This window comes from Hippichthys cyanospilos, chromosome 4, assembly GCF_059441005.1.
Source record: "Hippichthys cyanospilos isolate Australia breed blue-spotted pipefish chromosome 4, RoL_Hcya_1.0, whole genome shotgun sequence".
In the NCBI taxonomy this organism is placed as follows: Eukaryota; Metazoa; Chordata; class Actinopteri; order Syngnathiformes; family Syngnathidae; genus Hippichthys; species Hippichthys cyanospilos.
The window spans coordinates 2,449,980-2,465,894 of NC_142372.1; the positions used below are offsets into that span (position 1 = coordinate 2,449,980).

General features: G+C 39.3%; 1 protein-coding gene across 1 annotated transcript in view; it reads right to left on the bottom strand.

Annotated features, from left to right (window-relative positions):
* The window catches only part of gpc6a (glypican 6a), a 90,788-nt gene that overhangs the window by 31,314 nt on the left and 43,559 nt on the right, over positions 1-15,915 (bottom strand). Inside the window, exon 4 of the mRNA XM_088412789.1 lies at positions 2,025-2,190. Within this exon, the coding sequence (XP_088268915.1) occupies positions 2,025-2,190 (166 nt within the window). The remainder of the gene's footprint in view (positions 1-2,024; positions 2,191-15,915) is intronic.

Here is a 15,915-nt window from a genome sequence, read left to right on the forward strand (position 1 = left end):
TATACAACATATCCGCATCTGGCGGGTGAAGAGGAAAAGTCAAACAAGACGACGTGAAAAAAAAGTTTAAAAAAAAACAGCATCCCAGTAAAACTTGGGTGCAATAAAAATCAATAAATTTTCACAAGCATCTCAAGGGTTCCCTTCCTCTAACCAGATTTGAAATTCTGTTACAACGGCAGCTTTTGCCATTACTGTCAGGAACAATGTCCCATCGCGGCGATGGATTTGCCTCTTCACAAGTGAACAAGACACTAACTTTTTAACAGATGTCATAAAGCAGAAAGACATTTCATTCAGTGCGCAGGGGCCCGTGTTGATGCGAGGCTTCGCGCATGCCGCCGGAGAGAACACATGCCATGTAGTCTGCGGGCTTTTGGAACCGCGCACCTGTCACTAAAACAGCGAGTGCCTCACGCTTCGCTTTACATACGGTCCTCAAACACGTCTCAATCCGTCATTTAAAACATAAAACGCACTGCAAAAAGTGCGTTTTAAGAAAGTCGAAAAGGCTTATATTAAGAAAAATATTCGTATCTTTTTGTCTAGAAAGGAAAAATATCTTGTGTAGGAAAACTATCTTCAAATATACTTCTTTCAAGGGATGGAAATCAAGCATTTTCTTTCCTAAAAACATTTTTTTTTCTCATAAAATGACGTGAATTGGAATTGTCTTCATTTTAAGACCAAGACCATTGTTCTTAATTTAAGAAATAGCAAAAACAAAATCTAATTATAAGAGCGGTGTTGGTTTATTCAGAATTATGTAGAATGAAATAGAATTTGGGGGATGTCTCATTTTAAAATTGCAGCTTTTCGCATATATCATTTTGAAAAAAATGTTCAAATTCATAACCAATTTTAAGAAAATGCATCTCGGAAAAGTTTGCTTTCAAATTAATGAGAAAATATCGCTTACATTTTACATTATATTAGGACCATTTGCATACATCTGGGCATAAATAAGGAAAAACACTTATTTAAAAATGTATAGAGAATTTTAAAATGAGAATTATTTTCTTCAAGATTCAAGAGTTTTATTGTCATATGCATGGTAATACCACACCACATTCATAATAGAGCAAACAATAAGGTAGGCAATAAAACAAAAGCAAAACAATAGAGCAAAATGGGCAGTAAAAATGAAACACTAATAAATGAACAGACTACCATTCTGAGCATATTATGGAGTAGTGGAAGAAACTACACAAATGAGGAAAATAGTTCAAATATGATGTATTTAGCAGCATGTGGTAAGAGGCAGATTAGTGCGTGAGGGATTTGTTCAGAATCCTACTATATATATCATATACCATATATGTTTGCGTACATTTTAATTTGCAACTTTAAATGAAAAATTTCTGACTTTTTTTTTGCGCTCAGATTTTTCTTAAAACCATCAGAAAAAGAGTCTTGAATTAGGTTTTTTTTTTCCCCAAAATTTTTTATAAGAATTTTTTTCGTTCTGCACTTTTTGCAGTGCAGCTAGTGCGATGTTGGTGTGCATGGCAAAAAAAAGCATTATCCTGCAAAAAAAAAAAAAAAAAATCCAGCGGGACCATTCAATGTGCCTCCTTTGTATGCGTTTAACAGCGAGGCATTCGGCAAGCGACTACTTACAGCCTAACTGCGGCGCTCTATTACTCACCAAGCTCTGCTGGAAACTCGGCAGAAAATATGTTTGCCGAGGATCTGCTCTCCTTTATCAATCCCAAACAGCAGGGACCACAGCCAGCTTTAAGCACTCAGCCCTGCTCCTTGCAATAGAAAACACCATTTGCACAGTTGCGCACGGGGTAAAAAAAAAAAAAAAAAAATAAAACGAGGGAATGGCTGAACAAATACGATCTCACTTTTGTCTCTGTAAAGCTTTCAGAGCAGAACCGAATGCACTACATCCCATCGAATCCCCGCGGAGACTATTTCAAGATCGTGCCATGGAAAAAAAAAGTAACGGCGACTGTTTCAGCGTTCGCACGGAAGAGAAACGGATGCAACGACATCGCTTTTAATCGCTCACGTACCGGTAAAAGTGTTCCATTCCAGATCGAGGTCGGCCTGGTTTGCCAAACAGCCTCTCATGACGTTTTGACAGTAGTTTTGGCAGGGCTTGAGTCCGGGCATGCTTCGGCAGTAGGGGCAGTACAACATCCTGGTCAAGGCTCTGACGCACGCGGGAGCAACGTTTACCTGCAGCGTACACAGTATATAAAAAAAAAGAAATACATATTAAATATGAACAGAAAGCAGCCTAGCAAAGAATCAATGCATCACACCATATTTTCCGCACTTATTCGGCGAACATTCAATGAATGGCCTAGCTGTTTTCATATGTAAAGGCGCGCCGCATTATAAGGCGCATAGAATAGAAGCTATAGTGGTGGCCGGGGTTGCGTTATGCATCCACTAGATGGAGCTGCGCTAAAGGGAATGGCAACAAAACAATCAGGTCGGTCAGGCAGTCTTTTAATCAGAAGTTAATACTAATCACGATTGCTAGCCGGTTAGCATAAACAATTTTTCGGGTGTCTGCATAGGCCTAGAATTTAATAAATAATGAGTAGTTATATCCCTCGAACTCATGTTTGACTGTAGTATGTTGTATTTGAAAAAATCAACTCATTTTGAATTAAAATACATTATTGTAATAGATTACTCGATTATTCGATGGCTTTTTTGTCCTTTTCAATCCATAACCCATCCGCACATTTTTTTTTTCTCCATTTCGTCCTCAGCTGGTTTCATTGCTAAGTCGGAGCCGTTCTCAACTGGCTTCGGACACGAGTGCAATACGAAAAAACGTTTCCTAGAAAATCACGAAGACCTGAGGAGAGTGTGAAAACTCCGCACAGCAGGACCCGGGTCTAAATTCCAAGCCGAAGAGTCGGACTGTGAGGCGGACACCCCAAGTCATATTTGACTCCGCTTCTGGTCATTTTTCTATTTTGAAAAGCACAGCTTGCATAAACCTTCAATCGGGCGCTCATTCAAAACATTTGCTAGGCGCGGCGCATATGTCACGTGGCCCGAGTGTGGAAATGTAAAAGTGTACTGGATAAAGCAGCGTGACAACATGGGCTTTTCAACGCTGTCCATCCTGATCTTTTGTGAAGGCTGCACCTTTTGTGATTGGGTCGTGCTACTGCAATGGCTTGAGTGAAAGTGACAGGATTCTCACATCTGCTTCCCTTCTGAGGTGGGGATGCAGAACGAGGAGTACATCTGATAATTGGCCTGTCAGCCTCTGTATTCATGCTCGACTCTAGATTGTGTCCAGCATGTTCTCTGGAGACTGCTGTGCGCCTCTGTGTTAGAGTGCTAACGCATCAGACGGCGGCAGTCATAAGATGGAGACCACCGCCTGCTTTCCAAGGCTTTGACTTCATACGTCGTTATTTCAAGAGGAAGTTTACCGATGAACTTTTAAAAAACCACTCAATTTCCCTCTTGAAATTCTCCTACGACTTGCAAATTTGTAGATTCTGTAGTAATGATGTCTGTCTGTCTATCTATCTATCTATCTATCTATCTATCTATCTATCTATCTATCTATCTATCTATCTATCTATCTATCTATCTGTCTGTCTGTCTGTCTGTCTGTCTGTCTGTCTGTCTGTCTGTCTGTCTGTCTGTCTGTCTGTCTATCTATCTATCTATCTATCTATCTATCTATCTATCATAGATAGCTTGCTAGCTAGCTAACGAGCTAACTTATTATCTATCTATCTATCTATCTATCTCTATCTATCTATCTATCTATCTATCTATCTATCTATCTATCTATCTATCTATCTATCTATCTATCTATCTATCTATCTATCTATCTATCTATCTATCTATCTATCTATCTATCTATCTATCTATCTATCTATCTATCTATCTATCTATCTATCTATCTATCCATCCAGCTAGCTAGCTAGCTAGCTAGCTAAGAACCTAGCTGTCTGTCTATCTATCTGTCTAGCTAAGAACCTAGCTGTCTGTCTATCTATCTAGCTAGCTAAGAACCTAGCTGTCTGTCTATCTATCTAGCTAGCTAAGAACCTAGCTGTCATTCTATCTATCTATCTATCTATCTATCTATCTATCTATCTATCTATCTATCTATCTATCTATCTATCTATCTATCTATCTATCTATCTATCTATCTATCTATCTATCTATCTATCTATCTATCTATCTATCTATCTATCTATCTATCTATCTATCTATCTATCTATCTATCTATCTAAGAACCTAGCTGTCTGTCTATCTAGCTATCATAGATAGCTTGCTAGCTAGCTAGCTTGGTATCTATCTATCTATCTATCTATCTATCTATCTATCTATCTATCTATCTATCTATCTATCTATCTATCTATCTATCTATCTATCTATCTATCTATCTATCTATCTATCTATTATATAGATACTATATAGATCTTATATACAGACAGACAGACAGCTAGCTAGCTAGCTAGCTAGCTGTCTGTCTGTCTGTCTGTCTGTCTATTATATAGATATTATATAGCTATTATCTATCATAGATAGCTTGCTAGCAAGCTGTCTAGATAGATAGATAGATAGATAGATAGATAGATATTCTCCGCAGGTACACTTTCAGTGCAGTGGTATAACAAAAGATGAAAGTGACAACAAAATAAAAGATGAAAGTGACAACAAAATGGTAAAAAAACAAACAAAAAAACTGTGCACTTTAATAACAGTATTGGTGACATCTGAGTCCCTATCTAAGTTTCATCTTGTCTGTTGTTATCGCCGTGGTTCGTCTTTGATTTGGTGCAATGAGTCTGTGTGATTGTGTGGGAAAACAAGCAGAATAAGAGAAGCTGAGGAAAAAAGGCGACCAGTGTGACACGGACTCTATTAGTGCACTTGCCGCCACTGTTTGGCAGCTGGCAGCAAGGATCAAATTCAACATCTTTGACATTTGCAATCTGCCCGCTGACATCACGCAATGTCTTGTAAGAAGCCATTACAACCAGGTTGCTTGTTGCCATTTTCCGCGGCTTCGTGTCATCCGCTTGTGTTATTGTAAATTGTTTATATCACCCTAGGAGTATCGTTAACGGGATGACATTTTTAGAAAACAAGGGACATTTAACGGCTCACGCGCTTGCAAAATATCATGCTCGGCTTAGACACGGGCATTTCCCATTCGGAAGAAAAACGTTAAAGCGGAGTTGCGCCGCAAATTCCCCAAGCGGCCTTCATGAAGATGTTTGCATTATTCTTAAAGGCAAAGTACCAGTACTGATATTCATCATGCTACGTCCAATCAAATGCAGTCTTTTACCAGCTATGAAATAATGGTTTGTTAAACACGGCTTGTAATGTCACTTTTCATTTTTCTTCACTTTTTCTCTATCCTTGACAGAGCGATTGCGAGAGAGACGGGAAAAAAAAAAAGTCCAAAATAGATTTACTGTTGAACAGACATCCTGGTTTAATGGGGACAGTTCTGGTTTTGACCCTCTTGTCCCGACGGATTTGGCCGACAACGTTATTTTGTCCCGCTGTCTCTATCTAGCTATCCAGCTATGTAGCTTGCTCCGCCTACTAAATTTTCTTTTCCAAAGGAGACCAATTTTATCCAGGCTTGAAATTTGACATGCCGTTACCATCTGGGTGAAATTTCATATTCCTTGTGTCTTCTTTCAAGGCTTTCCCTTTGAAGTGAAATGCTTTTAATGTAGAGGTATCAAATCAATAAAATTATGGCATGTATTTATAGAATTTGTCCAAAATAGCCATCAACTGGTCTCTAGCGCCACCTACCGTCTCGAGATGAAACACAAGTCAACACAGACTTTTCTGTTTGGAAAAGTTAGACAGCCGCTCAACGGAATGTTGCAAAAATCGCAGGAAAATCAACGTAATAAATCGTAATCAAATGCACCTCAAAAATTGCAATTGTAATGGTTTTATATGGTCCAAAATTTGGACAATGATTATTTTGTACACAAAATCTTGCACATCCAGCTGCAATCCCATAGAAATGTCAGAATTGTTGAATTTTGAAATTTTACATGTTCTGATCATCTGACGGAAATTCCAGCTCTCTAGCGTTTTTTCCCCATTGATTCTTTTATAGCATAAAAAAAAAAATCAAAGGAAATTCCATAATTTCTAACATAATGCCACCTGGGTTAAACCAATGCAATAAATGCTAGCTAGGTAGCAGAGATGGAAAAGTACTGCCGTTCAGTACTTAATGAAAAGTACTTTTACTTATGCAAAAAAACAACTTAAAAGTAAAAGTAAAAGTACTGTACTGAAGTCAATCACCTACTCAAAACGTGTGCAGTATTTTGTCCAATCTTTTGTTCTTTACATCACTGTATTAATCACAGACTAGCAGGATTATTGTAAAGACATTTTTTGACTCAGCTTCACCCATAATAAAGGATAAATTAATGAGCGTTAAGTAGTTCCGCTCGCAAAGAAGAAGACCGGTGTTTTCGCCGCACGCCACTACCCTCGTTATGATCTCGTCCTTACCGTACCCAAAACACACGATGCGGCGCTATCATAGCGCTCAAACGTCAGATGACTAGATTATTGCGCGTTAATCTTCCAGTGGATCTGAGACATCTTGCGCAGCGGTTCTTCCTTCCCTCGGCCCGCTACGAAATATTCCACTCACTCAACTGTAAAGATGTGTTAACAAGATTAGTGGATTACCCTTCATCCGGGGCGCACGGCAAACTGCGAGGCACGGGCAAAACAATGGAAGACAAATTCAAGGCTACTTTGGAATACAACATTTCACGCACTTTAAACACGTTTACAGCCGGGATGCAATTTTAGATCAAACACCTCAAACACGCGAATGTTGATAGATAGCTTTCGGCTACCTAGGAGAGATGTCAACAGGGCATGTGTTCAGTTGGTAACTCATTCACTCCCAAAGACGTGTTTTTACGTTTTATTATTAAAGAGTCTGCATATTAAATCCTTGTCTATATTTTTTCAAACTTCTAGGAGGGTTTAAAAACGCTCGTACTTAATGTATTTAATAATATAATTAGTAAAGTACTCAAAGTAATCGATACTTGATTCCTAAAGTAATCAATTGTGTGTGATTACCGTATTTTCCGCACTATAAGGCACACCTAAAAGCCTTAAATTTTTTTTAAAAGCTGATGGTGCGCATTATAATCAGGTCCGTTTTATATATGGATAAATATTGAGATTGGGATTTGTCGATGGGGAACGAAGTAAGTAAGTTTGACCTGTTTCTTTTGTGTGTTTCCAGTTGAACAATGTTGCTCATATTGACATTGACTTATTATGCTATTGAATTATTATTTGAGTTATTATTATTACTATATTGTGAATGAAAAAGTTTGAAAATATGTCATTAGTTGAGGGCGCGCCTTATAATCTGGTGCGCCTTATATATGGAAAACGTTTTAAAATATGTCCTTAATTGAGGGTGTGCCTTATAATCCGGTGTGCTTTATATTTGTAAAAAGTTTTAAAATATGTCATTAATTGAGGGCGCGCCTTATAATCCGGTGCGCGTTATATATGGAACAATTTTAAAAATATGTCATTAATTGGGGGTGCGCCTTATAATCTGGTGCGCCTTATATATGGAAAAAGTTTTAATATATGTCATTAAGTGAGGGTGCGCTTTATAATCCGGCGCGCTTTATATATGGAAAACGTTTTAAAATATGTCCTTAATTGAGGGTGCGCCTTATAATCCGGTGCGCCTTATATTTGTAAAGAGTTTTAAAGTATGCCATTAATTGAGGTCGCGCCTTATAATCCGGTGCGCGTTATATATGGAACAATTTTAAAAATATGTCATTAATTGAGGGTGCCTTATAATCTGGTGCGCCTTATATATGGAAAAAGTTTTAATATGTCATTAATTGAGGGTGCGCCTTATAATCCGGTGCGTTAAAGTGCGTAAAATACGGTAAATGAGTGATTGAACCATTTTGTTCGGTGTTTCTCGCCATGACGGGCCCATCTAAAAAGTCCCATCAAATCAGGAAGACGGCGATGAGAGGCGGCTCAGCAAAAACACGACCTTGGTCATCCAGCAGCGCGTCGTCATGCGCATACGTGGCAAAGTCCCTTCAGCAGCTCAAATGGCTCGGTGCCACTCGTGAGAAATGACGATATCTTGGGCGCGCCAGCGGGGCCAATCAAGAAGAACGCCGCTGGGACACCGAGAGCGATGCCAGGAATTTGTCCCGGTCCTTCTGTCATCATTTTTGTCATTGAGCACATTGCTTTCACAGTGATTGGACACGGGCGCGGGGCGGCGGCGCTGACCCCGTCGTCCCCACACAATTACACGCGCATTAGTGTCCGCGGCGCTATGACTCATCTCTCATTGGCCAAAACAGATCGCCGCTTGATAAACATGCACTGCAAAAAGTGCTGGACCAAAAACAAGAAGGAAAATAGTTAAAAATGAGACAAATCTTCTTTTTTTTCCCGAATGGTTGTAAGAGCAACGTTAGCGCAAAAAAAAATCAGTCAAAATCTTAAACAAGTTACAAATATTTCTCAACATAAAAAAAAAATCGTATTTTGATTTTATTTCTAAATGTAGCTTAAAATAAATGTGTGCCTAGATTTAATCAAACGGTCCTAATATACTGTAAATGTAAGCGATATTTTCCTAATTTAAAAATTCGGACCAGTTTTGGTAGATTCAAACAAACATTTCCATAAATGCATTTCTTAGTCATAAATCATTAACAAAAAAAAAAAGAAATCGTTCTGATTAGAGAAAACAATGACTGCAATACAGTTGATTTTAATACATAGTAACATAATGTCATAATTACATAATAAGTAATAAAATAATTCTAATACGTAATTTAACTTAAATTACAGAGTAAGAAAGCAGGTGTCACTGGAAGCATTTGAATCTTTTTGTAATGAAAATAATTGGCGATAAATTATGTGTCAGTCTGTTCTTATAAGATTTTTGCTATCATTTCCTAAATTAAGAAAAATTGATAATTCAAAATCATCTTTTCCTTGTGTTAGGACAAAAATGTACATTTTGAGCTAAAAAATCTCAGGAAAATGCAAAAACTAATAGCTCAAGGACTTTTTTCTTAACAATACTTTGCTACACAAGACGTTTCTCATTTTTTGACAAACAATAAGAATATATTTCTTATTACAATATATGTATTTTTTGTTTTATTGCAAATTGGCGTTTTGCTGTGTGGCTAACAAAAACTTTTAGGGTGCTTTTTCGGAAATCACGACTAAGATATTGCAAAAAAGTGAACTATGTATAATAATAATAATAATAATAATAATAATAATAATAATAATATGTACAGTATAACTGCGAGAGTAATTCCTTGCATGAATCTTGTAGTATATGCTCCCAGAAGGTTACTGTAAATCCTAAAATCCCACTTCAAACACTGGCCTTCTGCAGCACTGACAAGTGATCTCATGTCTAATCACGCTGTCAGATTTTCACGCGGCAAGAAACTAAAAGTGACTGCAATGAGGTTTAGATGCACGAGGGGAAAAAACGCCAGACCCCCTGCGTGCAGGAAAAAAAAAAAATTCTGACTAAAAGGCTTTCATGATGTCTGTGAAATGCAAAAACAAACTGAAATGCTGAAAGTTGAATGAAAAAATATGGAAGCATTGCCTTCGGATTCAATGAATATGAGGAGAATAATTTTCAATGAAATGGAATGATATTGAATGATGTAGAATCATCTGGCGAGAGTAAGAGAGCATTTTTTCCTTAAAGGGACAATGTGTAATATTTCAACCATTTTTCATTAAAAATGAATAAATGAAATGATTGCAAATTTTTGTCTTAGGCGGATAGTAAATGCAGCACCTGCAGCACCTCCTGCTGGCCGTAATGAAAACTGCTCTAAATCTTACACACGATCCCTTTAAGAAGCCACACAAGCTATTTTTCCATTTTAGACCAAAATTATGAATACATTTAATATTTATACCCTTTTCTTCCTGGACTTGTTGTAGTGCAACGCGGATAAATGACGCCTTGATTTAAGCGGAATAACAGGACATTTTTACCGGGTACAGTGGACCCCCGGGTTACAGCGTCGCTGTCTTACTTTTTTTCATGTTGCGATGTGGAATACTGAGTTTTTTCGTCCCTTCTTTACGGTATTTCCCCCGCTTTGCGACAAAAACAACTGTCATGACCCTAGGGGATTGGCTGTATCTATGTAGTTTTGTCTCCATCTGCTGGCGGTTTAAGGTCATTACACATATTTTCAAATGCCGTCCCTCCAACGCACTACAATTCTGGTCTGCTATTTGTCTGCGTCTCTTCACAGAGATGCTGGTCTGCTATTGGTCGGTTTCAAAATGGCGGAACGGTAAAGCTTCGTTCGCGAGTGGTTACAAAAACGTATTTCTAGTGCATTTTACTGCTTAATTCAAAGCTGAAAGGGTTAGCCGTGGGTCCCAAGATTGCTAGTGATGTTAAAGAGAGAAGTAAGAAGATGATTCATATGGAAACCAAGCTGGAGATAATCAAAAAATACCAAGCTAGCCTAGCCAAGGAACATAGACATTCAAAGGTGAATAAATCCTTTCTACGTTTTTTATTTATGATGTTTTCTGATCGCATACATGAATATTAAATACAGGTAGCACTTACTATACTATTTTGCTCCCAATGTTTCAAATGTATGTCCAATTTGGATGTTTTTACCCGGGCTCCTAAACGCATCAGCTATTTAACGTAGGTTCGGATTGCCCGCCAGGCGGCGAATTGGCCTTTCGAGCCCAACGACAGGACGGCGGCCTCGCCTCAGGTGGACAGAGAATGCGCTTTTATCTGCCAAGCGCTGATGCAGAGGGACAAGGATATTGTCTATGCATGTCATGTAACCACAAGAGATGGTAAATAGCTGGTGGTGCAGCGCCACTAGCACGAGGCTGCCTTTTAACATGTTTGCGCTTGTCTCGGTAAATTAAAGAAACAGTCCCGACCGATGGCGCCAGACATGCCGCATAACATGGTTCACGTCAGGATAAATCAGCCGGGCCGTCCGCCGAGCGCCCGCCGCACACAATTGAGCTGACTCACGCGGGTCGCGAGGGGGAGGGGGGAGTGGGGAGGGGGGCGCTCCGCTCTTTCACGGTGTCACATCTGCCCACGTTATTAAGGTTCTGACACGCGTCGATTCACGGCAGACGCTCCGGAATCTTCCGCGTCCAAGATGGGGCTCACGTTGAGATTAGGTGATTGGTGAGAGAAAAAAAAAAAAAGTGCGGTCTGAGAAATACCGACTGGTCACCGCAGTACCGAGTTTTATTTTTGTTCCTTGCCATGCAGTCGCTGTGTTTTTTTTTTCATTTACTTTTTTAGGATTTTTTAGGAATCCTATCTGACACATTATAAACTGATAATGCTGTCATGTCAAGCTGACTTTCTAGTTTCCGAGTCTAAGTCAAGTTTCCTCCGAGTTTAGTTTCCGAGTCCAATTTCCCCAAAAGTGGTTATGTTGGATTTTATCCATCCATACATCCATTTCATAAATCCGCTTATCCTCACGAGTGTCCCAGGCTTGCTGGTGCCTATCCCAGCTGATACATTATCAAGTGAACCCCGCAAGCTGTCATGTCACGCTGTCATTCTTGTTTCTGAGTTTAGTTTCCGAGTCTAAGTCAAGTTTTCTCTGACCGGTCTAGTTTACGAGTCCAATTTTCCGAACAGTGGTTATTTTGGAATTTATCCATCCATTTTGTAAAGCTGCTTATGCTCGCAAGTATCCCAGGCTTGCTAGTGCCTATCCCAGTTGACTTCGGGCAGTAGGCGGGGGACACCCTGAACTGCTTGCCAGCCAATCACAGGGCACACAGGGACTAACGATCATTTACGCACCCAATCACACCTCAGGTCACTTTAGCATGTCCAATTCGCCCGCCAATTCGGAGTGCCCGGAGAGAAAAGTGATCAGTAGAAACAGGAACTTGTGTCCACTTGGGAAAAACTTTAGAGCAAAAGCCTTCTAAGGAATTTGTGACAGTTTACACTTTCACACTCAATTTTTGGCTCGACCCTTTTTTTCTGACGTATAAACAGAGCTACTCGAGGACGCCTTTCCGCCCCAACTCAAGAATCAAACCCGATAGAGCAAGCGCATCCCGTCGCGTCACTTTCTCCATTCTCCTTTTATGTCTTTGTATTTCAAAGCACATGCTGTTACTCATTCTTCCAACATTCTGCAGTTCATCACAGATCAAAATCTTTTAATTAAAAAAAAGAAAGGCATCTTTGCCGCGGCACATTTCGCGATGATGTGCCAAACCCTTCTGGAGCCAGTTGCCATCTGCCGTTGCGGCGCCGCGGCCGAGGCCTCATCCCAGGCAAGCTGTGAGCGCTCAGAGCCAACGAGAGAGCGCCAAACAGACGCTGAGCAAAAGGGTGAGAGACGAGAGTGTGCCGTGCATCTGCGGGACCGCGGCTTTATTTGAAGAAATAATCGGATTTGGAAACTAAGTTTGCGTGTTTTGGCATTGCCAAAAGTATCTACAGGTTTTTTCGAATGTGATCAGTAGGAACGGGAACTCCTTGAATACTGGTGGCAAAAAAATAGTTCTCTCTTTCTCTCGGCAGTTGTCAGAATTTTCACCATTTTTGGGTCATTTTCTTCCACATCATTCTCGCAGTATTTTAGCCAGTGGATGGAACACTCCTGGTGGTGTGATAACGACCGTATTTTCCGTACTAAGCCGCATCTATATGTGGACATGGTGCAAAAAAATGCGGGTTTTTGTCAAAGAAAGCGCCATTTTATAAAATAAATCCAGAAACTGCACACTATATTTTAAGGTTGCAGTTTGATTAAAAAAATACGTTTAATATTTAATTGAATCATTTACTTACATTCCACAAACCACCTTTATTCTTAATGTCTTAATTTGTTCTTATTTCTTTATTCGTAATTATTCTTAATCTTCTTAATTCATTGTCTATTAATATAGTTTGACTGATTTATCTGATTATTTTGGTGACATTCCCTTTAGCGCATCGCCAACTAGTGGATGCGACCCCAGCCAATACTATAGCTTCTATTCTCGGCGCCTTATAATGCAATGTGCCCTATATATGAAAAATTATAAAATAGGCCATTCATTGAAGGTGCACTTTATAATCTTGTGTGTCTTATTGTGTGGAAAATATGTGGTCATGACATTTTGAACTTTGACATGTGTCACCATCTGTGTGAAATTTCAGCTCCCTACTACTGCAACATACTTTCAGTTTAGACACGTTTACAAGCTGAATACAATTTTAAAACAAATGAAACATACCTGCATAAATGCTAGCTAGTTAGCATGTCAAAGTACTAGTGTTCACATCAAAGGAAAAGCATTAAAACAAAGCACGAGGGAGCTGAAATTTCACCCAGATAATGACAGTTATCACACTATCAGGCGTATGCCATCCCGTGGCTAAAATACTGCGAGTAGAATATGGCATAATTTGTCCAAAAAATGGACGCAACACCGCACTCTGCGTGTAAAGATTAGAAAGCATCTTCAAGCTTAATGTGAAAGTATCTGCCAGTTCGGATAATGAGATCAGCGTCACGGTTACACACCAGCAGGAAAAAAAAAGTACTTCCTTCCATCATTATGACTAAACATGCAGCGGTTCCCTTGCCCGTGCGGTGTAGGTGATAAGCGCTCTAAATACCCAAACTTTAAACCATTCAAAAGGTCTAAATCCCTACAATCTTCTCTGAGCAGGTATTAATGTGGCCGGACTGTGTTTTAAGTACCCCCAGGATAAAACACTTAATGGTCATCATAAACTGTAATCCAAAGAGATCCTGCTCTTAATCCAGACGTGGAGTCCACGACAGTGTGGAGATGGAGTCCGGCGCAATCCCGTTTTAGCCAGCGATATCGCTCCCGTTCGGACTTTGTTGCAAAAGCAGTAATTATGGACGCTTCCGCATTGTTTTTATTTCATCGCGTGCAAAAGAAACGTGGAAAATTCAACAGACAGATGGTTAAAAGCTGTAAGTGACTTTTTTTTTTTGGTAGTTTAAAAAGCTCCGGTTCACTAAATTCTTTCCATGCATTAGCCAGTTAGAGTCACTGAAGGACATGGACGTCACGCAATTTTTGACTTGAATGGACCAGAATATTTACTTGTAAGATACAATGCATTTTCCCCAAATACCATGGGGTATTTTCAAAAAAACATTTTATGGGTTGAAAAAGTAAATATATATTTATATTTGACCCTTTCAAAGTTAGCCCAAGTTGGGTTATGTTAAGGCCAGTCTAGTGAAAAATCCCTGGACAGCCAATGGTTTCAAAATGGACATATGTTGAAAATTACCATTTTTTTGCCGGATAAGCCTGGTTTTGTGAAAACGCATCACACTGAAGATCGTTGCATCTTTGTTGCCCATTAGCTGTGGCTGCAGTCCTGCTTGGGTGCTTTGCATTGATGCAGTAGGCTAAACTTAAGATGCTTCTGTACTAAGCCAGCTCCTTCTTAAAGCATATCACTCTACCTTCATCTAAGGAACCATCGGGACATTTTTTAAAATCAAATTTACCATCAAATTCATATGCTCTTCCATTTTCACGTCTTCCTTCTCGTCCTGATTTTTCCCTCCCACCCGCAATGGAAGCCTATCGGGTTATACCAGACTAAAATAAGGCGAATAGAAAAATAACGTTTACTTTGAGTGTGATTAATCGATCACAATTAATGTTGTTTTGACAGCCATGGCAATTAAAAAACAAATTGATTTTATTTGGGCATGCAATACCCAGTGGCATTATGGGAAAAAAATGCTGTTTTTATCATTTTGGTTTCTGCAGGTGTCAGCAAATCTAATATGCGTTTGAAAGCCGTGACAGAAACGCTGAATTTTGTTTTGTATCGTTTTTGTTTTATTGATATCTATCTAACATTCAGCAATCACTCAATTTAGCCTTTAGTCTGCCAAGAAAATATTTGTCAATTCCTAAACGCAGAGATGACCAGGAAGCATCAAAATGAGCAAAGCATCTGTCGCCGAGCTAAAAGGTACACTCAGTCAGGATCAAATCCCACGTTCCCTGCCCCCTCATCAATTATGAAGTGCAGCCAGGAAACGCTGTGGCATCGCTGAAGGCTGTCAGGCTGGTGCCCGCCCATAAACTGGAGGTGAAAAGTAGCTCGACGTGACAAATCACCTTGACCTAACAATTACCTTCACTTCTCACAGCTTTCAGAGTACACTGACTTTCCCGCAACTGTCCGTAGAGTATAAATGGGCTAGTTCACTGCTTCAAAGCCCAATTTGAAGTTGGTGGCCTCACTCTTGAGTTTCAACGTCCTTTTGGATTTGTTGCAGCAGTAAACCCTGCGTACAACTAAGAAGTGCCTTCATCGGGAGTGTTAGTTTTCATTTACCAACTTGCACTGTATGCGTTAGCGCCTACCACAGAAAGGCAAAGCTAACACCGGTGTGAGAGACTTGCACTTTATGGAGAAACGTGGGCGTATTTTGGTAAACTTTGGTCACTAAAAGGCAAGACAACCCAAAAAACGTCGTTTGGAAAATAATAAATTCAGTTCGCCTCCTTTGTCTAACTGGTTTAATTATAATAATGATCAAATACCGTATTTTCCGCACTATAAGGCGCACCTAAAAGCCTTAATTTTTTTTTTTAAGTTGATGGAGCGCCTTATAATCAGGTGCGCCTTATATATGGATCGATACTAAAATAGGGATTCGTAGATGGGGAATGAACTGATAAAGTAAGCTTTTACCTGTTTCTTTTGTGTGTTGGTTGCTCATATTGACATTGAGTAATTATGCTACTGAGAGTTTGGAGTTATTATTTGAGTTATAATTGTTATTACTTTGAGTATTACTATATTGTGATTGGAAGTTTTAAAATATGTCATTAATTGAG